Below are 19,304 nucleotides of genomic sequence, written 5' to 3'. Positions count from 1 at the left end.
GCAATCCTTCAATAGCCGGCCGATGAGAAGCAGATCCGCACGCTCGTAACAATGGCGTCTTCGTCTGCCAGTTCAAACACCAATCTGATAGAAAATTTTTGTGCTGTCACTGGTACTGTACAACTTTTTTAATATTTGGTACTACCACATGACAGTATTCTTATTACTCTATGGTTGACAGAACCAACGTGCTCGTGCTGGGACAAATATATGCGTAAAGCGAGCAGTATTGTTCCGACTGCTTTGTCCCTTGACATTTGCCTCGTCGCAGTCAATGAGTCAGTGCCAGCTGTTTTACAGAAACTGAAAGGCTAGTCTGTACCCTAATATTAAGTTTGTGCCTGTTTGATGCTCGCATGAAATTGTGTCTTCTACTTTTGCTTCTAAACTCCTTACCGAGGCTTGTTTGGAAGTTCCTCCTGAGGGACTTGTCCGCTTCTACATTCGCTCGCTCGAAGTCTACACCTTTTCCCCCTGAAGTTAGCATAAAGATTAGATACTTTCGTTAGTGTGTAAGGAATAGCACTTTAACCTATTTTGTTAGGTGTGGTCGTTGACCATTGCAGTGTTCGTTAAGTCGTCCAATGTGTTTTGTAATCGCCTTGGCGATTACATTGGCGATATGCCACCTCGTTTTGCATTTGTAGGAGCGGACGAAAATGTGGCCAAGCAGATGCTGGAAGCCTGCAACGGCAATCTGGAAATGGCCATCAACATGCACGTCGACTCGGACTGGACACAGCCATCGAACTCGCATACCAGCGAAGCCGCCTTGGGATCGAGCTCGGACATGCCCCCGCCCCCCGTAGCCGCACCCGAGTGAGTCAGTGTGGGATGATTTTGCTTCATTAATGATTATTGTGCGCCTAAATAAAAAAAAATAATGCCGTGGCGGCGTCATTACTTATTATTCGCATCATTGGTATGCCCTTGTACCGCGGCTCACACTGTCTGCAGCGCTAAATCGGTGCGCAGTGATCAGATAAATCGATATCTGTTTGTTGCGTTGCTGGTCTGTTTGAGAGACAAGGCTTGTGTCCAGAAGAAGGCATAATAAGGACGCCTGACCAACACAGCATTTAGCCCGGTGCCTTGAACTTGGCAGCTGCTGTGTTATTACTCTTTCCTTGCTGTGCAGCCGCACTAGACGGAAGTGTGGGCGTCTGTACTGGGGCACGCTTTACTGCCATCAGTCAATCCGCCCGGCCGCCCAAGTAGGAGGGTACCACCTGAAATTGAAAACATCTTAATAGGGAGTTCTAGGTTTTGCACACCCCAACTTAGGGGACGCAAACTGTCTAATGTACAAAAGAACACAAGCAAGGTGTGGGGCTTTGGGTACACAAGTGGGTACACAAGGATGCTTGTTTGCACTATTTCTAAAACCCCCCAATTTGCCCCAGTTGATCGGTTTTTCACGTGAATATATATATATATATATATATATATATTGTGATAATTATATTACTGCTTCATCTTCATATGTATATATTCATCATCATGGCCAGCATCATCGTCTTCAGCGCACGACCTGCAAAATAAACCGTCGAGGTTTAACAGCTGCCTCGCAAGTAGTGGAGGTGCGGGGTACTGGAGTCGCCAAATGGTTGGGAGCAGGAGGAGCTGTATGAACGAACGCTGGTTGCATAGCCGCAGCCTGAGCATACAAGGTCGACGGCAAAGGAGGGGCACAGCTCGCAGCGCAGGTCATGGAAGACAGCTCCTCTTTGATGATGTCGCGCAGGCCAGGTAACGGAGGTTGAGGCTGGAGAACGGAAGGGCTGAGCAGGCCACACGCTTGGAGCTCTTCGCGAATGAGAGTCCGAATCAGCATACACAGGTCCGTATCCGAGGAAGGAGGCATGTCACAGGCGACAGGTTTTAAATAGATGGCCTGCAGTGCGTCCAGGTATTGGCAAGTCGCGATCACATCGTTAACAGTATTTGGATTCTTGATCACCAGTGCATTGAACGCAACGTGGGCGATCGTGTTCGTCACATCCCTTTAGGATGTCACGAACACGATCAGATTCCGTCATGGTGGCATCAACACAGCGACAAAGGGCAAGGACGTCCTCATTATAAGAGGTGTGTATTTCCCCGGGAAGTTGCATGTGTCCATCAAGCTTTTTCTTGGTGACCTCAGAGCGGATGTTGGGGGTGGCAAAAATCTGCCGAAGCTGGTGTTTAAATGCCGCCCAGTCAGGCAAGGTGCTCTCGTAGTTAAGAAACCAAGTCCTGGCGACGTCAGTGAATTAGAATGCGACGTTGCGAAAGCTTGTGCATATCATCCCACCGTTAGACTCACTCTTTGCTGAAGACGACAGCAGGACGAACGCCGTGGCTGCGATGTTTATGAAAGAGACCCGTTGCTTCCTCCGAGTCCCTACCAGCACCGGCTTCCCCCACGCTCACTTTCTCCACCTCCCGAAGTGCCTTGTAACTACTGTCCAGGGCGGTGCCGCTCGCCCTCCCCTCTCCAACGCTCAACATCACCCCTGCAACCAGCCACCCGCACTCCTGGCTACCGATCGGAAAACTAGATGGTGCAGTTTTTGGAAGGAAAGCTGCATGGCTCACACCGACTACAATTCCTCCAGTGTGCCCGGCCAATACATTATTCGTGTTTGTAGAAGGTGTATCAGTTCTAGCATTGATTGATACGGGAGGAGCTATTTCCATTATTCACGCTGGCTTGTGCTCTCGTCTATGCAAAGTTACTACACCTTACAATGGAGCTCTTCTTCATGATGCAAATAATGTTGCGATTTGGCCATTGGCGCAGTGCACCGTTCGAGTTTCGATCGACGGGATACGCCACCATATCCAGTTCGCAGTGTCGACTTCCTGTGCTCACATGCCTATACTAGGGTGGGACTTTCTCTCTTTGATGTCTGCTTTCATCTCATGCCATCAATGCCTCGTTACAAAGACCGACAATTCCGACGACGTGTACGAACCGCGCCTTCGCTTACGAACTGCTGACGATTGTATGGTGCCACCTGGCTGCGAACAACTCCTTGTAGTTCACTCTGACATCACTGATGGCGACGTTTTAGTTGTACCGTCAGCCCGTTGCCTATCCAAAGGGATTGCTGACCACTTTGGCTGTACTCAACACACCCACTGAGACAGTACTGCTTCCTAAAGGCGCTGTTGTCATGTGCGTCTTGGACATTCAGCCTGTCTCTGTGCTTACCTCGGCTACTGCTGTTTCACAACCACCCACAGCTATGGATCCGGTCCCTGCTTCGGATCTTGCTAGTACCATCAGCTCCGATCTAACACCACAGCAGGTGGGGGAGTTACTGGCATTGTTATCCAAGCATAAAGACTCCTTCGACGTCCACTCTCCTCTTCTGGGACAGACTTCTGCTACGGCTCATCATATACACACAGATGGAACTTCCACCGTGCGCCGGCGGCCATATCGCGTTTCTTTCGCCGAGCGCCAGATCATCGATACCCACGTTGCCGACATGCTGAAACGTAACATAATCCGCCCTTCCTCAAGCCCTTCGTCATCACCTGTCATTTTGGTGCGTAAGAAAGACAGCTCAGTGCAATTTTGTGAAGACTACCGTGCCTTGAACAAAATAACCCGCAAATATATATATTCCTCTGCTCCGAATTGATGATTTGTTAGATTAATTACAAGGCACGGAATATTTCTCCAGCCTTGATCTACGCTCCGGATACTGGCAGACCCCATGCTTGAAGCAGACAAGGAAAAAACTGCCTTTGCCACACCTGATGGACTTTACAAATTTAATGTAATGCCTTTCGGCCTGTGCAATGCTCCCGCCACATTTGAGCGGATGATTGACACCGTACTACAGGGCCTGAAGTGGAAGACTTGCTTATGCTACCTTGACGACATCATCATATTTTCGTCGACCTTCCATCAGGCCTTGCAGCACCTTGACGAAATTCTGACATGCCTCTCGGCTGCTGGCCTTCAGCTGCATACAAAAAAATGCCACTTCGCCAGCAAAACCATTATGCCCCGTTCACACTGAGACATTCGGCGTCTGGAGCGGCGCCCAGTTCGGCGGAACCCAGTTCGGCGGCGGCGAGATCCGCCGGAATAGCCCCTTCCGCGCCGATCGCTCCCGTACCGATTTTTGCGGCAGCTGCCGCCGGATTGCCTCGCCGCCGCGCGGCGCTGACCAATCGGGGAGCGCGAAACAGAGCTTCCAAAGATGGCGGCCGAGTCGCGCTCTTGCAGAGCTGGGCGAACCCACCAACGCCGCTGCCGCCGTCTCTTCGGCGAATGCTTCTGCGCGTCATGCATCGCCAGAAAGGTGCTTGCCAACAGGCCGAGCAGTACTGCCTCTTCTTGCTCGGGGTTCATCATTGTCTTGGCGCAACGTAAACACACGAACTCGACGCGAGCGAAGACAACTGCGCAATTTCGAGCCGCGCGAACATCCGGGATATTCGGAGCTTGATTGGAGGTTAGCACTTTATGGGGCAGATGGCGCTGTATGTCTTTCCGGCGGCGCGGTCCGCAAGCAGTGTGAACTACGCGATTTTCGGCGGCAGGAGAATTCCATTCGCTGTAGACGCCGGATTCCTCAGTGTGAACGTACCATTAAAGTACTCGGACACCTTGTCAGCAAGGAGGGCCTTAGCCCTGGCCCCGATAAGATTACCGCTGTCCTTCGCTTCTCCAGGCCTCAACGTGCCAAAAACTTGCGTAGCTTCCGTGGCCTAGCTTCCTTTTTCCGACGCTTCATACGTAACTTTGCCACCATTGCGGTGCCACTCCCTCAACTCTTTCCTTCTGGAGCTCCCTACGTGGGGACGGACGAATGCCAAACTGCTTTTGACACCCTCAAGCGTGCCCTCATGTCCGAACCTGTGCTTTGTCATTTTGACAACACCGCACCCACTCTTCTACATACTGACACCAGCGGCCACGGTATCGGTGCTATTCTTCTGCAGTGTCAGCAAAATTCAGAAGAACGTATGGTTGCATATGCAAGTCACACGCTAACAGCTGCCGAGAAAAATTATACAATTACCGAGCAAGTGTCTCGGCGTTGTTTGGTCTGTCCAAAAATTTCAGCCTTATCTGCATGGCCAATACTTTACGGTCGTTACTGATCACCACGCCTTGTGCTGGTTGGCGACACTAAAGAATTTAACGGGACGTCTCGGCCGTTGGATACTCCGTTCACAAGAATACGACTTCGATGTCACCTACAAGTCTGGAAAGAAACACCAGAATGACGATGCTCTCTCTCGTTGTCGCCTACCACCGTCTTCAAACGCTGCTTGCTTACCACCTTCCGTGAGCAAACCGCAGGACGCGTTGTCTGCATTCCCTTCGCTCGCAGCTCTCGACTGGCTCCCATCCAGCCATTCTCATATGTTTGCATCTTGCCAACATAGTGACTCCTACTGCCACTTCGTTGTGGAACGTATTCGTGGATCATCTCACACACCTAATGCTCGGCTCCATCGGCAGTTGAAGAACTTCAAGATCGAAAATTCGATGTTATACTGGTACGCGTTTTATCCCAAAGGACACCATTGGGTTCCTGTTCTTCCCTGGTCACTTCGAGCCCAGATACTGGAGACCTTTCACGACGATCCCACTGCCGGTCATTTTGGTTTCCATAAAACCTAGGAGTGAATTCGTAGCCGCATCTCTTGGCCAGGACTTGCAACCAGCGTAGCGAAATACGTGGCTTCCTGTCACTCGGCCAACACCACAAACGACTGACCTCACCTCCGGCTGGACTGCTCCAACCTGTCCCGTGTCCTGAAGCTCCTTTCGCAGTTGTTGGCATCGACCTCTATGGACCGCTACCCTTATCTATCCACTGGCGGTAAACGATGGATCGTCACAGCTGTAGACCACTTGACATGGTACACTGAAACAGCCACACTATCTTCGGGATCCGCAGCTGAGGTTGCAGCCTTTTTCTTGGAAGCCATCTTTTTACGACATGAAGCCCCATGTGTCCTTTTGAGTGACCCCGGCAGGACCTTTCTGTCTAAAATTTCGACGATGTTCTCCGTGTGACCAATACCATCCGTAAAACAACTTCCAGCTACCACCCTCAAACTAATGGTTTCACAGAGCGCTTTCATCGCACGCTGTCCGACATGATATCAATGTACATAAATCCTGACCACACCAATCGGGATGTCATTCTACCATTCGTCACTTTCGCATACAACACGGCCATCCAATGCACTACAGGGTACTCACCCTTTTTCCTTGTGTCTGGTCGTCAGCCGATCACTATCCTCGATGTTTCTTTCTTCGATGTCCCTGTGCCCTCGTCCACATCAACGTGTGAGCAGTTCGTTTCGCACATTGCCCGGTGTCGCCAAAGTGCCTGCCTCAGCGCCAACGCCAGTCAACAAGACCGCAAAACTCGCCATGGTGCATCTTACCGTGTCGTTTCCTTCCACCCTGGAGACGAAGTGTTGCTGAGAACCCCAGTTCGCACTCCTGGCTTATGCGAGAAATTTCAGTCCCGTTTTATCGGGCCCTACATTGTTCGGGAACAGACTTTGCCAGTTAACTATCGCGTCACTCCTGTTTTTCTGCCTTTGAACGGCCACTGCCATGCCACAGAGTATATAATTTTCTTTTTTCTATGCTTAAGAATGTTGACATGTAAGATAACTTGTAGAGATAGTTTGCAGCCTCCTATGATTGTGCAAGATACCTGTACATTTTAGCTATCGCTTGCAGCGCGTTTATGGTCATCGGCAAAGTATCTGTTTTAAGAAATCCTTACGCTGTGTTAGAGACATCATTGCTTATTTACACATTGGCTGTAAAGATGTAGATAGCAGCAAATACTAACAGAAGATTGTGTTTGCATCTGAGTGATTATGTTGTAATGGCAACATTAACAGCTTCTGTGCTGTTCATTTCCCCCAGTGATGATGTCCGACCACCAATTCCACCTGTAAGGGAAGTCTTGGTTGATGGCCCATTCCCCTATGGTAAGTATTCAGCAGGTGAACTGAAAAACAGTGGATATATATGTTGCAACAGTGAAGTAGCTAGCGGTGTAAAAAAACAAGCGTGGAGTCGGAGTTAAAGGGGCTCTGCAATGCTTTTCTTCAAAACTGACAAGGCGCTGGAGTCAGTACAATGCTTTTAAATGAATATGTTCCTGCAGAAGTTTCTGAAAAAGACCTAATAATAATTTAGATGTGAAAACTGCAATGTTTACTGTCCCCATTCCTCTTAAACTGAAAGTTGCCTCTCTGCTGGCATGACACCAATAGCATTGCCCTTGCTATTGTTCAAGGTTGGCATCTGACAAAGGTGCCCAGTACACACAGGATGAAACAAACATGCTAAAAGCCACTGCTTCCTTCACTTCACTTTATTTCTTTAACGACTCCACAAGGGGGTGTTACATAAGGAGTGGGTTGCAGAGAGATGTTACAAATGCCACAGGTTTTTAACAAGACATGGCTACACTTTGAATAAAACGTAATGGACATGTGATTGAAACAATGTCATGAGGAAGGCCATTCCATTCTGAAGCTGCGCAGCAAAGACATGATGCAGAAAAAGTTGTGCCAGAACGGGGTCGGGTGACTTGGAAGTGGATGGCCCGTTGTGGGGGGAAGTGCGTGCGGCGGGAGTGACGTAAGGTAGATTGCTGAAAGAACTGTGATAAAACTTGTGGTAAAGTGATAGTGTGGCAATCCTGCGGCTAGACGAAAGAGTGGGCAGACCAGATTCATTTTTAAGGGATGACACGCTGATGTCGTATGAATAAGAAGAATGAGTGAAATGAGCAGCACAGTGTTGCACTGCTTCGATAGCATTGATCAAATAAACTTGGTGAGGGCTCCAGATGGGTGATGCATACTCAAGTGTGAGCCGAATTAGCGATTGATAAGCCAAAAGTCTTACGTGGTGGGGTCAGTGGCGCAGATGACGTTTAAGAAATCCTAATGATCGGTTAGCCGATGAAATGATATTCGTGACATGCATGCGCCAGGAAAGATCTGGGGTTAGTGTCACACCAAGGTATTTGCTAAATATCAGAGAAGTGCGCATGCGTGCTTCGCTTAAGACTAACTGGTGGTCATTAACAAATACTCAATGGCTGGTGTCTACGGGCTGTCTCTCGGTCATTGACCGTGGCCTCAAAAGCCGCTGGAGAGGGAGAGCTATATTTTTTATGTGAGACTGTGGAAGTTTTCAGGCAACTTTGCATAACTGTAATACTGCAGTTTACCATAACTGATGTTCAACTAACTCTGGTTAAAGTGCCTATGCAGCTTGGGTAGGAGCAAGCAAGCACCGTCGGCAAACATTTTATTGTAAAAAGAGCACCGAAGTCCAATTTGAAGCTTTAGTCAGTGGTTTAGGTTACAACATTAACTGGTACTTTGCCAGTGAAAAATTTGAGTGCCAGGAGTCGCATTGAAATACATAGAAATGCATTGCTGTTTAGTGATCTTCTTGGAATGATTCTGATTTGTGTGCGGTGTGCCTCTGATCCTCTTACATGCTTCTAATTTGTGTGTGGTACAGTGTCCAGTGTATCTCTTCCTTTAACAAAACCTTGCCAAAATTTTGATGGTAGGCAGGCTTCATCTTTGAAGCAAAGGTATTGAGTGAATGTAAGAGGTGCTGAATGTACCATAAGGTACTAAGTGAATGTTCGACTGGGATATGTAATGATTCTATTCCAATTCTTTTCATGCTGTGACTGTCGACTGGACGGTGCTCTGCCTAAGTTATCACTGGGATAAATTCACCACAAGCAGCTATGTTGAAAGAAAATAGAATTTAGTGAAAGGAATCTGTACATTATGCCAACCTCAGATGTCATTACTACAGTATTTGCATGATTCTAATGCGCACCTGTTTGCCTAAAGTGAGCTCAAATTTGCATGCGTGTTACAATCGTAAGTAAATCTACTCAACGTCAAAAACGAAACCGATTTTTACTAAAAAAAGAAGAAAAAAAAGCTCAGTGCAAGATAGCTAACCACACTGCCATCGAACAGACATCATTTTATTTCTCTCTTAATTTGCGCTCGGCATTTTCCGGTTTGCTGTCTGTGTGACATTTCTAATGCATTAAATAGAACTGAAGATTACTTCCTGTGGTCGGTATACAGCGAAAAGGAGCTGTGTGCGTGTCTGTGTGCCTTTGTATGTTCCATAAAATTGTTTCAACGTGGTACAAGTCGACAGAGGTTTCGTTACTTGATGTACGGGGTAGAATAGAGACCTTTTTTTTTTCACATGTTGGCAGTAATATAACTGCACATTGCAATGGGGGGTGTGGTAGAATTATGCAACTACAGTAATTCTCATCTGCTTAGCGTACACCAATTCATTTGGGTTTCTAGAACACGGCCTTTTTATCTGCTAACATTGTCTCTCACCTTTGTATTAAAATCTAGGTGGTTTTGTGTATAAATAAACAAGTCATGCTTTGAAATTTTAACATGTGTTATGCCTCTTCAGGTTATCCTGCAGCAAGGCGGGCCACCTACAGTGTTTTTGATAGGTTCCGTGACTTCCAGGCAGAGACAAGTGAGTGTTTGACTGTTCTTTTATGTTTGCACTATGAATTACTGATTCAACTGAAGGATCTTTTTTAAAAAGCTTTCATTTGTTCCACTGTCAACAAAACCCCACAGACATTGCGTCACATTATTTGCCCAACAACTAATGCATAACAGAAGCAAATATACTAATTGATAGGAAAACAATGCAGATTAGTGGGAGCACATATGTTCATTGCTATTACATTTCATTATGAGCAGACTGATTTCACAAGTTTCTCTATGCGAATGCTTCCAGAAAGCGTGCTGGAAGTACAGTTGCTGACCAATAATTCAGACTCGAAAGGGACCAGAAAAATGTCCAAACATTTGGGAGTCTGAAATACAAGATTTGCCAAAGATTAAGTGACGTTGTCCCACAAGTAGCCATCACTTTCGGAGATACCTTCAATTTCACGTGACCACCGCAAATGCATCAGCATCTATGAGCGATGGCATTCATTGCACAGTGCCAAGCACGCTGTCTTATCATAGGGCTGGAAATGCTGTCGCCCATTGATGCGTCTGGTGCTAGTCACGTGAACTATCATGAAAGTGATTATCCGAAAAATGGGACAGAGTTGTTAATGGATTGCTGCAGACGCATATACTTGCCTTTGGCCTAGACAGCCGTGGCCATGATTTTGTAACGTTGCCTTTTCTTATGTCATTCCTTTTCATGCTTCTTGCATTTCGTCAGTGGTAAGAGCAACTCTCCGCTCACGTTATCAGCGGGATCATCTGGCTATGTACAGTGGATGATAAGAGTGCCACAGAACCAAGCGGAAAAATCTCTATGAAATCACGGTCTTTGTCTCAATCATTTTCATGATGTAACTACAGATAGATGAAAGTGTGACCAGTGCATGCAGTGAATCTTCATCCCCGGGAACATAAGTCACCTGCATTGTCATAGCGTATGGTTGCCTATTTCTTCGCAACAGTCATTCTCCGGCACTTTCCTGGCCGCCCTCATTGGCGCAGACATCGAGCGTGGAGTTGGCGGCACTTGAAACTGCTTGAAGAAGTATCCCAGGCTATGTAGCTATTTAATTTGTAAATTAATGCTGGATGCAGAGAAGGGAACTTGCACAACAAATTGTGCAAATCGGCAATACAGTCGAACCCAGCTATATCGAACTTGCAAAAAAAAACGCTTATCAGTTCAATATAGAGCATAATTCAATATAAGCCTCCTAAAAAATTGGACTTCATAAAAGCACATGTCATTTATAAAATCACTTTATTGATGAAACTAGCTTAGTTCCACATGAAATAGTCCTGTATTTTCTTCTGCTTGGGCAATTTCGCTTCCTGTAACGCATGCACTTCTCCACATTGTCTAAAGAGTCGGAGCAGCTGAGGCCGCAACCTACTACATTTGCACAGGAGCACCGGACTAGTGCGTGTGCACCAATCACCTCGGAGGACGTGAGCAAAGGACAATCGTTGCTTTCCTCATTGTGCCCACTTTTACTTGGGCTCGGTACGATGTCGGCAATGTAGTCTTCGTTTTCGAGCTCTCCTGTGGTCATGACACCATCATCTGCACTCACAAACTCGTCGACCATTGATTCGTCAATGGCTTCTGGAAATTCTGACAGCTCGCTCCAAACTTCAGCAACCCTGGCAATGGCTTCATCGCACTCATCAGAATTTACAGTCATCACCCGGCACGCGGAAGCAGGCACGTCTGAAGTGATTTCGGATGAGCCACTCGTACATGGCCGTGCATACGCATCGGGTACCATGGGCACCGAGTTGTGAATTTGTCCGCTTTAGCCATAACCTCTCCCTTATTCTTCAAGATCATGCTGAGTGCTCCACGAAATCTTGCACGTTGCAGGGCATCCGAATTCTCACCGTGTTCGGCCCGATTTATGATTTCAAGCTTCTCAGTGAAAGGCAAATTCTGCCACTTTATCACGGCAACACTGTGGGAGAAGTCCCACAAGGCGTAAGCACAATGAACCAGAAAAACAGCGAGACAACTCGCACTTACACCATCTTGCATTACGAGGGCACAAGAGCCTCTGATTGGCTGTCTGAGCAAGCGATGCGGGCGGGCCAGGATAATTTTTTGCAGGGGGGTGTCGATGGCTCGCCCGACGCAGCACGGTCATGGTAGGGAGAGCAGTTGGATGGAGCCTCACCGCCGGGTTTCCCCACCGCTGCGAAGGAAAGCCAACTTCTGAGGGCACTTTTTCGTTGCTTGAAGTTTGATATATTGGGAGTTGCTGCTATTTTTGTTCGATGTAAGCGTAATTTTTGCTATATATACTCATTGTAACTATATTGTGTTCAGAAATTGTTCAATATACAGAATAATTCGGTGTAGACGGGTTCACTATAGTCGTGTTCAACTGTACACAGTTTAGTGGCTTGACTCGTTCTGCGGTTTGGGCCCAGTCGACAACTACTAAATATACTAGGCTTTGCTAGTTTTTGTTTCGAGGAGGTGCCAGCGACATGGCCAACAACCACACCAGCAACATATCAAAAACAAAATATAGCTATTTCTGCACAACTCGGTGGCCAAATTAGCATGCAGTTGTGCAACCGAAGTCTGAATTATTGCACTGCATGCTGTAAGGTGTCTGAAATTTTCTATGTTAAGTCTCTGGGAACAGCGGCAGTGCTACAGTGTTGTGTAAATAATCAGGCATGTCCGAATTATCAGACAGCAGCTGTAGTAGTAGCTTTTAGTGGGCCGAAGGGCAAATGTGGTAAAATGCATGTTGTGTTTTTAGTACCATGGAAAACGTATTTGGTCCTTGAGATCAAAGGGCAAGGACGTGTGAATAAAATGATTCTATAAAAGAAGTGGAACTGAGACACAACCCCGAAACTCCTCATTAAAGGGACCTTGAAACAATTTTGACAATATTGAACAAACATACTGAGTCATTAGGGTAGGTCCCCCTGAATGTTCTTTTTTGATATCTCATTTGTTTCCGCTCGTACGGTATATATATATATATCGATGCGCGTGAAAATAAAATCTCTACTTGAAAGTAGTGCTGCCTCTGTGTATGCATTTCTTTCTACGTCCTCGTTCAGTCGTGCTTACACACTCTATTATGGATCCATCTGATCATTAATTGCCGCTTCTAAGTGTTCCGCATAAAGCGTGTAATTTATGATAAGGTTTTAAATATGTACATCGCTCCCAATCGCAGCGCATCACTCGGCTAAGTTTTCAGCCATCCCTGACCAGGTGACACGAGGTGACCATATGATACCAGTAGGGTGAGCTATTCGATTGGCTGCCCGGGGCACGTCATCAATAATTTTTCCAACTTTATGGCGAACTATGGTGAACAAATGTTGTTCGTAATAGTTGGAATGTTAGTTCATTTGTTTCTATAAAAAAAGAAAGGAACAAAAAGAGAATGCACAAGGACAGTTTATCACTACACTCAAGACTTCCGGCACATAGCAAGTGTCATCTGCTTGTGTTACAGTGTGCTCCGTGTTGACAAGAGATTTGCGGTCAGTGTTTGTCTCGCTCTTTATTTTCGCAAGCACCATAATTCGCCCTTGTTACGTTGTAGGCTGCAAACCTAGCGACTGGCAATATGTGAAACTGTGACATCGCGTCCCTCTGCAAGGCAGCAGACGAGCGGAGTGACTGCAGCGCATCAGACTGTCTGTATTGGATGGGCTGTTTCACTGGATAAGCAGACGTGCAAACGTGAACGGTCTGCACAGTGCAGCGACCTGGTGGCACAGAACTCAGCCAAACACAGAAATAATATAGCAGTAACAAAGAGTATTCTATTGTTGCTGGCATAAATTTTTGGCAGGAGCATAATCGGGAACGCATTATTTTTCTAAATGTTTAAAATTTTTTGCACTTGGTTTGAGCCATATTGGCTGTGTTTGGCTGGTTAAGCTCTGCGCCACCAGTTGGCTGGACCGTGCAGACTGATCAGGCGGCTCACGTATGTCTATGCTAAAGCTCCTTCATCACAGCAGTAGTAGTATGGAGTTCTTTAGTTCATTTCTCCACCCATCCATACGCCCAGCTTGCCTGTGGTTACCGGAATGCTGGACACACCCAGCAGTGCGACAGCATGCTCGCAACACATGCTGCTTCGATCTCGCTTGGGATCGACTACCAGACTGCTGGCGGAGAGGCTGCACATGGTTCGCTCGCTCTCCGAGACAACCGGAAATAAACAACACGACGTCCCATCATGACGCAGAGCCAGTGAAGGTGGAACTTAGCCCCGCTCACTCAGCGAACAACTTGAGGAGAAAATACATGGCTGTGGAGGAGGGTAACTTGTAATCGTTCATAGCTCTCTTAATATGAGACGCATCACACAAATTGTGGTAAGAATGATTTACTGTAGCTGTACCCTATGTGGCTAGAAAATTTGTCCAAACCGTTTCAGGGACCCTTTAAGGTCACTAGAAATATCCACAATGGCATTCTCCTCAGCATTCCCCTCAATGTTGCCTTGACCCCAGGCAAAGCTAGTAAGCGGCAAGCACTACAGTTATCATTGCGCTGGCAGGGCCTCTGTGCCATGCAATCTGAATGTGGTGAAATCTGCCTATTCACCGTGTGGCCGTGTCAATCGCAGAGAAAAAAAAACGAGGTATTAGCGAAAATGGCATTAACTTCTGAGAGACATTGAGAAGTTTTTTTGCATGGAGAGCATGTATTATTTTATTTCAGTGCATGGAGTTGAGCTTTAATATATTTTTGATCATGTGGCAGGACTGCAGGAAGAAAAATTGCTGCAAGGTGACACGGACAGTCCGTCATACAAGAAACGGAAAACACTAGAAGATCTCTTTAGGCCACCATTGGACCTCATGCACAGGGGCTCATTCGAATCGGTAAGCTTCCAAATTTTGTACTGTGTTTTGCTTGCAGCATGTGTGTGCCCTTCCTCCTTGACCTTGGTCTTTATTTTTACAGGTTAACATCCAGTGTATTTAATTACTTAACGCTTTGTTCAACTTGCTACTAGGACTGTACCAACCCTATACCCTACAGCCCACTTCTTTAATTTCTTTTCAATCAATCTGTCATAATGGCTTAGTGTCAGTGGTATTTCGCTGTTGGGCCCGAGATTGTTGGTTCCATTCTCAGCCACAGTGGCACCACATTCAAACGAGGGCAGTACACAAAAGTACTTGCAGTGATGCTACCGCTGCACCAATTGCGCCAAACTGCACCAAGAGGTGAACTCTGCTACATCCTGCTACATTTTTTTTAAATATGAGAAATCTATGCCCACCCTGGGGGGGCACCAAAAGGCTTGCTCGGGCTTTAGAAAACGAACTTGCTCTTCAAGCGCAGTTTCTCTGCCCCATCAAAAGTGGCATGGTGTGGACCAGCAGCTGCACTAACTTTGCAGTGGACCAAGTCAAGCCTCCCCAATTAAGCCTGGATTGTACTGATGTTTTATTCTGGGGCTGTTGTCTATTTTTCAATCCCTTCCACCCCACTACGTGCAGGTTGCTTAGGCAATGGGACAGCACCACTTTTCAGGCAACAGTGAGTCACCATGTGACCACCAAGCCAGACCCCGCACTCCTCTCCCGTATGACCAACGTAATATGGGGATTAAAGTTTTGGACACTGTGTAGTGTCTTGTTCGATTTTTCTAACATTATTCGCACATTGTCGCAGACATGGCAGCCTTGAACAATTTTAATGCATTAGCATTGTTTGAGTACTTCATGCACTTTTCAGGGGCTATCTACCTATGTTCGTTTGTTTGTATCTAACCCCTTTTCCTGCCTACCTAGATCACTGGATAGTCAGTAATCGAATGGGTAGCGCATCGAGCTGCTGTGCTGAGGTTATCATGGTTTGAAAACAACCATTGGACCAACTTGGGTGACTGAGTGCACATTTTGGAGGCAATCTGAACATACGTGCCGCTCTTCAACAAATCTCTTTCACGCTGACATGGTTTCGAATAAACTATTTTACGTCAACTTGGAGTACTGTGTGCATGCCACTCGGTCTTTGCTGGTCTTCAATGAACCTCTTTGATGCTAACTTGGGTCACTGGGTATGTGCCAGTAGGACTGTGCCGCTCTGAAAGTCTCCAACGACAACTTTGGTGACTAGGTATGTTCCACTGCGAATGTGCCACTCTACAATGACAAAAAATATCCCTTAAATTTCTCCAATGCTGAGCGGAATTTAAGCCACATCACAAAGGTTCCTCAAGGGCAGCAACGCAGCACATTAGCAGGCTGTGCCACAAATGCACTGGGTAGGTGCCGCTTTTCAATGAACGCCTTTCACGCCAACACTTATAGGGCCCCTCACCATGTCTGGCCATTTTGAGCTGACAAGCGCAGAGCATACAATGTGTGCTAACGATTGTGTTTGCAAAGTATAATATCACTGCGTGCTGCAGAAAGGTCTGAAATTTCAATCCGAAAGCCGTTTCCCTTTCCCTCACTGCGACCGCGCTCCAAGCCGGATGGCGACATACACGTGTCTCTGCGCCTACGTACTCATGTTTGCAGTGTGACATCAATCATCGAGACACGCGACTTCGAAGCAACATGCATTATTTGTGTGATATGTTGCTTTAATTGGCATATTGAAGTTTAGATAAATAATAAAACACACAAACATAATGTCTGCATGTTTTTTGTTTTACTTCGCACTGAAGCAAGAGAGATGTACAGTGCTCACGGAATGAAATACGTCAATTTAGGGCTAAGTAATGTGCATACTTTCATTTCAACCAGCTGCAGTTCGTGTCACATCGATGTAATTCTGGCGCGTACACTTTGATCGGAGCCCTCGTCACCTTTGGTGACCAAATTCCTAGCGACATGACATGGTGCTCTCGCGTACTTTGCACATATGTAGGGTTCTACTAAATGCTCAGTGTCCCATTTCATTGCATGAGCACTGTACTTCTGCTTTGTCTGCTTGTTCCCATGGTCGTGCAGTCACGTGCACAGGCACCCAAACTGTGCCATTTTCTACCGTGTTGCAGCTCATGATCATGCTCTGTGACCCGCTTGTGCCTGCCACAGTATTTGTGTAGCACTGAGTTATACCGCTAGCCATGTGTCCTTGTGCACAGCACGCAAAATTGTGCACTGCACGAAATGAAACAATCTCAGCAGCTTGCATGCGACGCCATCCATGGAAATGCACAGCGCTGCAAAAAAAAAAAAAAAAGATAGGAGAAAACAAAATAAGGTAGGCGGGACCCGTGACGTATATGTCACAGGCATCTCAAAACACCTCCAAAGTCTGCCCATAGCACGTCGAAGTGCTTCTGTGCTTTTCAAGCCACTGAAGTGTTTTTTAAGCACATCTTAGGCACCACGGCATTGTCACACTCCATAGTAAAGACTGCAATGAGAGGGTGTGTGTGTGTGTCATTTTTAGTGTTTGGATTGAGTTCATGAACCAGCCACCGCTTACTGCTCTCACAATGCTTGCCCACTTTAAACACTTCATACAATATAGTTTGCAATTGCTTTCATAAACCTGCTTCAAAGGTCCATTTTACTGCACCAACATGCATAATCTCTGAAAGCTGCTTCGAAATGGCATGTGCCAGTAGTGTCACTGTATTTGTGTACTGTGCATTGAATGCTTATTAAAGAACTCCATGCATATATAGTTGAAATTAATCCAAAGCCCTCACATTCAGCACCTCTCCTAGCCCCTGTGTGCTGAAATTGTGTACAGAGGAGCAGGGTGATTGTATAATAGTTATTATGGGAAATGAAATGACTAACAAGTAACTCCCACAAAAGGCTTCTCTGCTACTGACCTTACAGCCGCCATTCTTTTCTTCCTAGGCTCGGGAAATTGGCAGGACAAAGAATCGATGGTTGATGGTGAACGTGCAGAATGTTCAGGAGTTTGCCTGTCAGGTGCTGAATAGAGATGTATGGAGCAACTCCACCATCAAAAGCATCATCTCTGAACACTTCGTCTTTTGGCAGGTACTGTGATTTTCATTCCTCTGTTCTGCTCTTGTATTTTCTTGCTTTCATTTGGGGCAGGTTTAACTGTATTCAACCCTATCTTTGGGCTCCGTTTACAGAAGCTGTACTGTAACAGTAGCCTGACTAACTTTCTACAAGATTTTTCGTAGCTCCACACTATGCCACCGCTTTTTGTGCCATAGGGGTGTGCGAATATTTGAAACTTTCTAATAAAAATCTAATAGCGTCCTACTCGATTTCTTCTTCGAATTGAGTTCCAGGAGCAGAGTTAGCCCAGCACCGTGGAGTTTGACTGGTAGATCAATTGGGGCACAGGCAGTGACAAACCAGTATAGAACAAATGGACAAGTTGTTTATTTACATTGTTACATAAATAGCGGTGAACTCTAAAAACTGTTCAAGAACGAAAAGTGAAAGCTAGCCCGTCAGTTTTGCACCCTTTCGGGAAAACACTCACCCAAGAGAGCTAGCCACTCATCAACTGAAGCACACACTGTTGTCGTTCGGTCGTCATGTCCAGGCATGCTGGTTTTCTTTTGCAGCCACACTGGCACTTTCCTTTGTTGAACATCTCTTGCTCCCTTACACACAGTGCCCATCAGAGAGAAGGGGAAAGGGTTCTGCACTCGCAAACATTTTGCACAAGCAGGTGCCCAAGCACACAGGCGCACTCGTTCATGTTCGGCGCTAGAAAACAAGTGGCTTTTGGTGCTTTGGAGCATCTGAAACGGCTTCACTTGGCATCTTCTTTGACTGTATGGCACAAATGTTTTGTACCAAAATGTATCGGTAACAATGTTCATACCTCTGTGTGTGTCTGTTTCAGGTCTATCAAGACAGTGAGGAAGGACAGCGTTATGTTCTCTTCTACAAAGTTGTCGATTACCCTTATGTGGCTATCCTGGACCCCAGGACCGGTGAGCAGCCTATTCCACCCTTGTCTCTGACTGCTGATGCAATGAGCTATAAGCGAGAGCCAGTATACCATTTCCATTGGGCATTATGGGCATTAGAATCGATTGTCACTAACTTAAATGTTCTTATAAATGTGTACATCTGAACAAGGTCACAGATTTGTCGTGTGTCCGCTGCAGTAGTGCATATTATAATATTCTGCTGAGCACAACGTCAAAGGTTGAACTGCTGTACACCGATGCTGCATACCAATCGGGACATAATGCAATAGTGACCGTGTGCTGACTTTTGGGTGCAGAACTGCAGGCTCTCAAAATTAATCTACAGCCCCAGAATACAGCCTTCCTCACAGTCCAACTGTTGCACTGTGATGTTAAACTCAATCAATCAGATTGGCTGTCTGTGTTTCTTAGATTTTCCATTCCATTTTCTCAACATTTGCATTCGTGAGTGATCAGTTGTGTTGTCATTCTGTTGAGGCGATTCTAAGATAAAGCAAAAATTAATTTGGGACACTATGTGCTGCTGTGAGATGTTTCACACTTTGTTATGCTGTATACAACAGTTTTCAGACTGGAGCATTGCTGTATCTGAACCTTCTCTCACTTTTTTGATTAGGTGAAAAGGTGTTGTCTTGGAATCAGGTGGATGCTGTCAAGTTTTGTGACGCAGGTACTGTGACTGATAAGAATTGGCTTACGCTTTTCACTTGTGATGCAACCTTATTGCTGCCAACCTGTTTCTTTTGCTTTCCTACTATATTTAAAATAGATTTTGTTTATGGTACTTGCTGACACTTTCTGCTCTCTTGTTCTTCTGTACAGACAAATTGCTGTCTTTGTTCAATTAATGCTTTTTCTTCTGCTGCCTGAAAGGGTGCA

At 46.2% G+C, this 19,304-nt stretch overlaps 1 protein-coding gene across 1 annotated transcript in view; it reads left to right on the top strand.

The window, feature by feature from the left end:
• Positions 1-26: 26 nt before the first annotated feature.
• Positions 27-19,304, top strand: part of LOC126541679 (UBX domain-containing protein 7) — a 31,318-nt gene continuing 12,040 nt past the window's right edge. Inside the window, exons 1-8 of the mRNA XM_050188550.2 lie at positions 27-112; positions 648-819; positions 6,908-6,972; positions 9,473-9,541; positions 14,282-14,403; positions 17,359-17,505; positions 18,335-18,425; positions 19,042-19,095. Of these exons, the coding sequence (XP_050044507.1) occupies positions 52-112; positions 648-819; positions 6,908-6,972; positions 9,473-9,541; positions 14,282-14,403; positions 17,359-17,505; positions 18,335-18,425; positions 19,042-19,095 (781 nt within the window). The 5' untranslated portion in view covers positions 27-51. The remainder of the gene's footprint in view (positions 113-647; positions 820-6,907; positions 6,973-9,472; positions 9,542-14,281; positions 14,404-17,358; positions 17,506-18,334; positions 18,426-19,041; positions 19,096-19,304) is intronic.

The sequence above is a fragment of the Dermacentor andersoni genome, chromosome 2, assembly GCF_023375885.2.
Source record: "Dermacentor andersoni chromosome 2, qqDerAnde1_hic_scaffold, whole genome shotgun sequence".
Taxonomy (NCBI): domain Eukaryota; kingdom Metazoa; phylum Arthropoda; class Arachnida; order Ixodida; family Ixodidae; genus Dermacentor; species Dermacentor andersoni.
The sequence above is the reverse complement of the archived record's forward strand: the minus strand, read 5'-3'. Positions and strand labels throughout refer to the sequence as shown.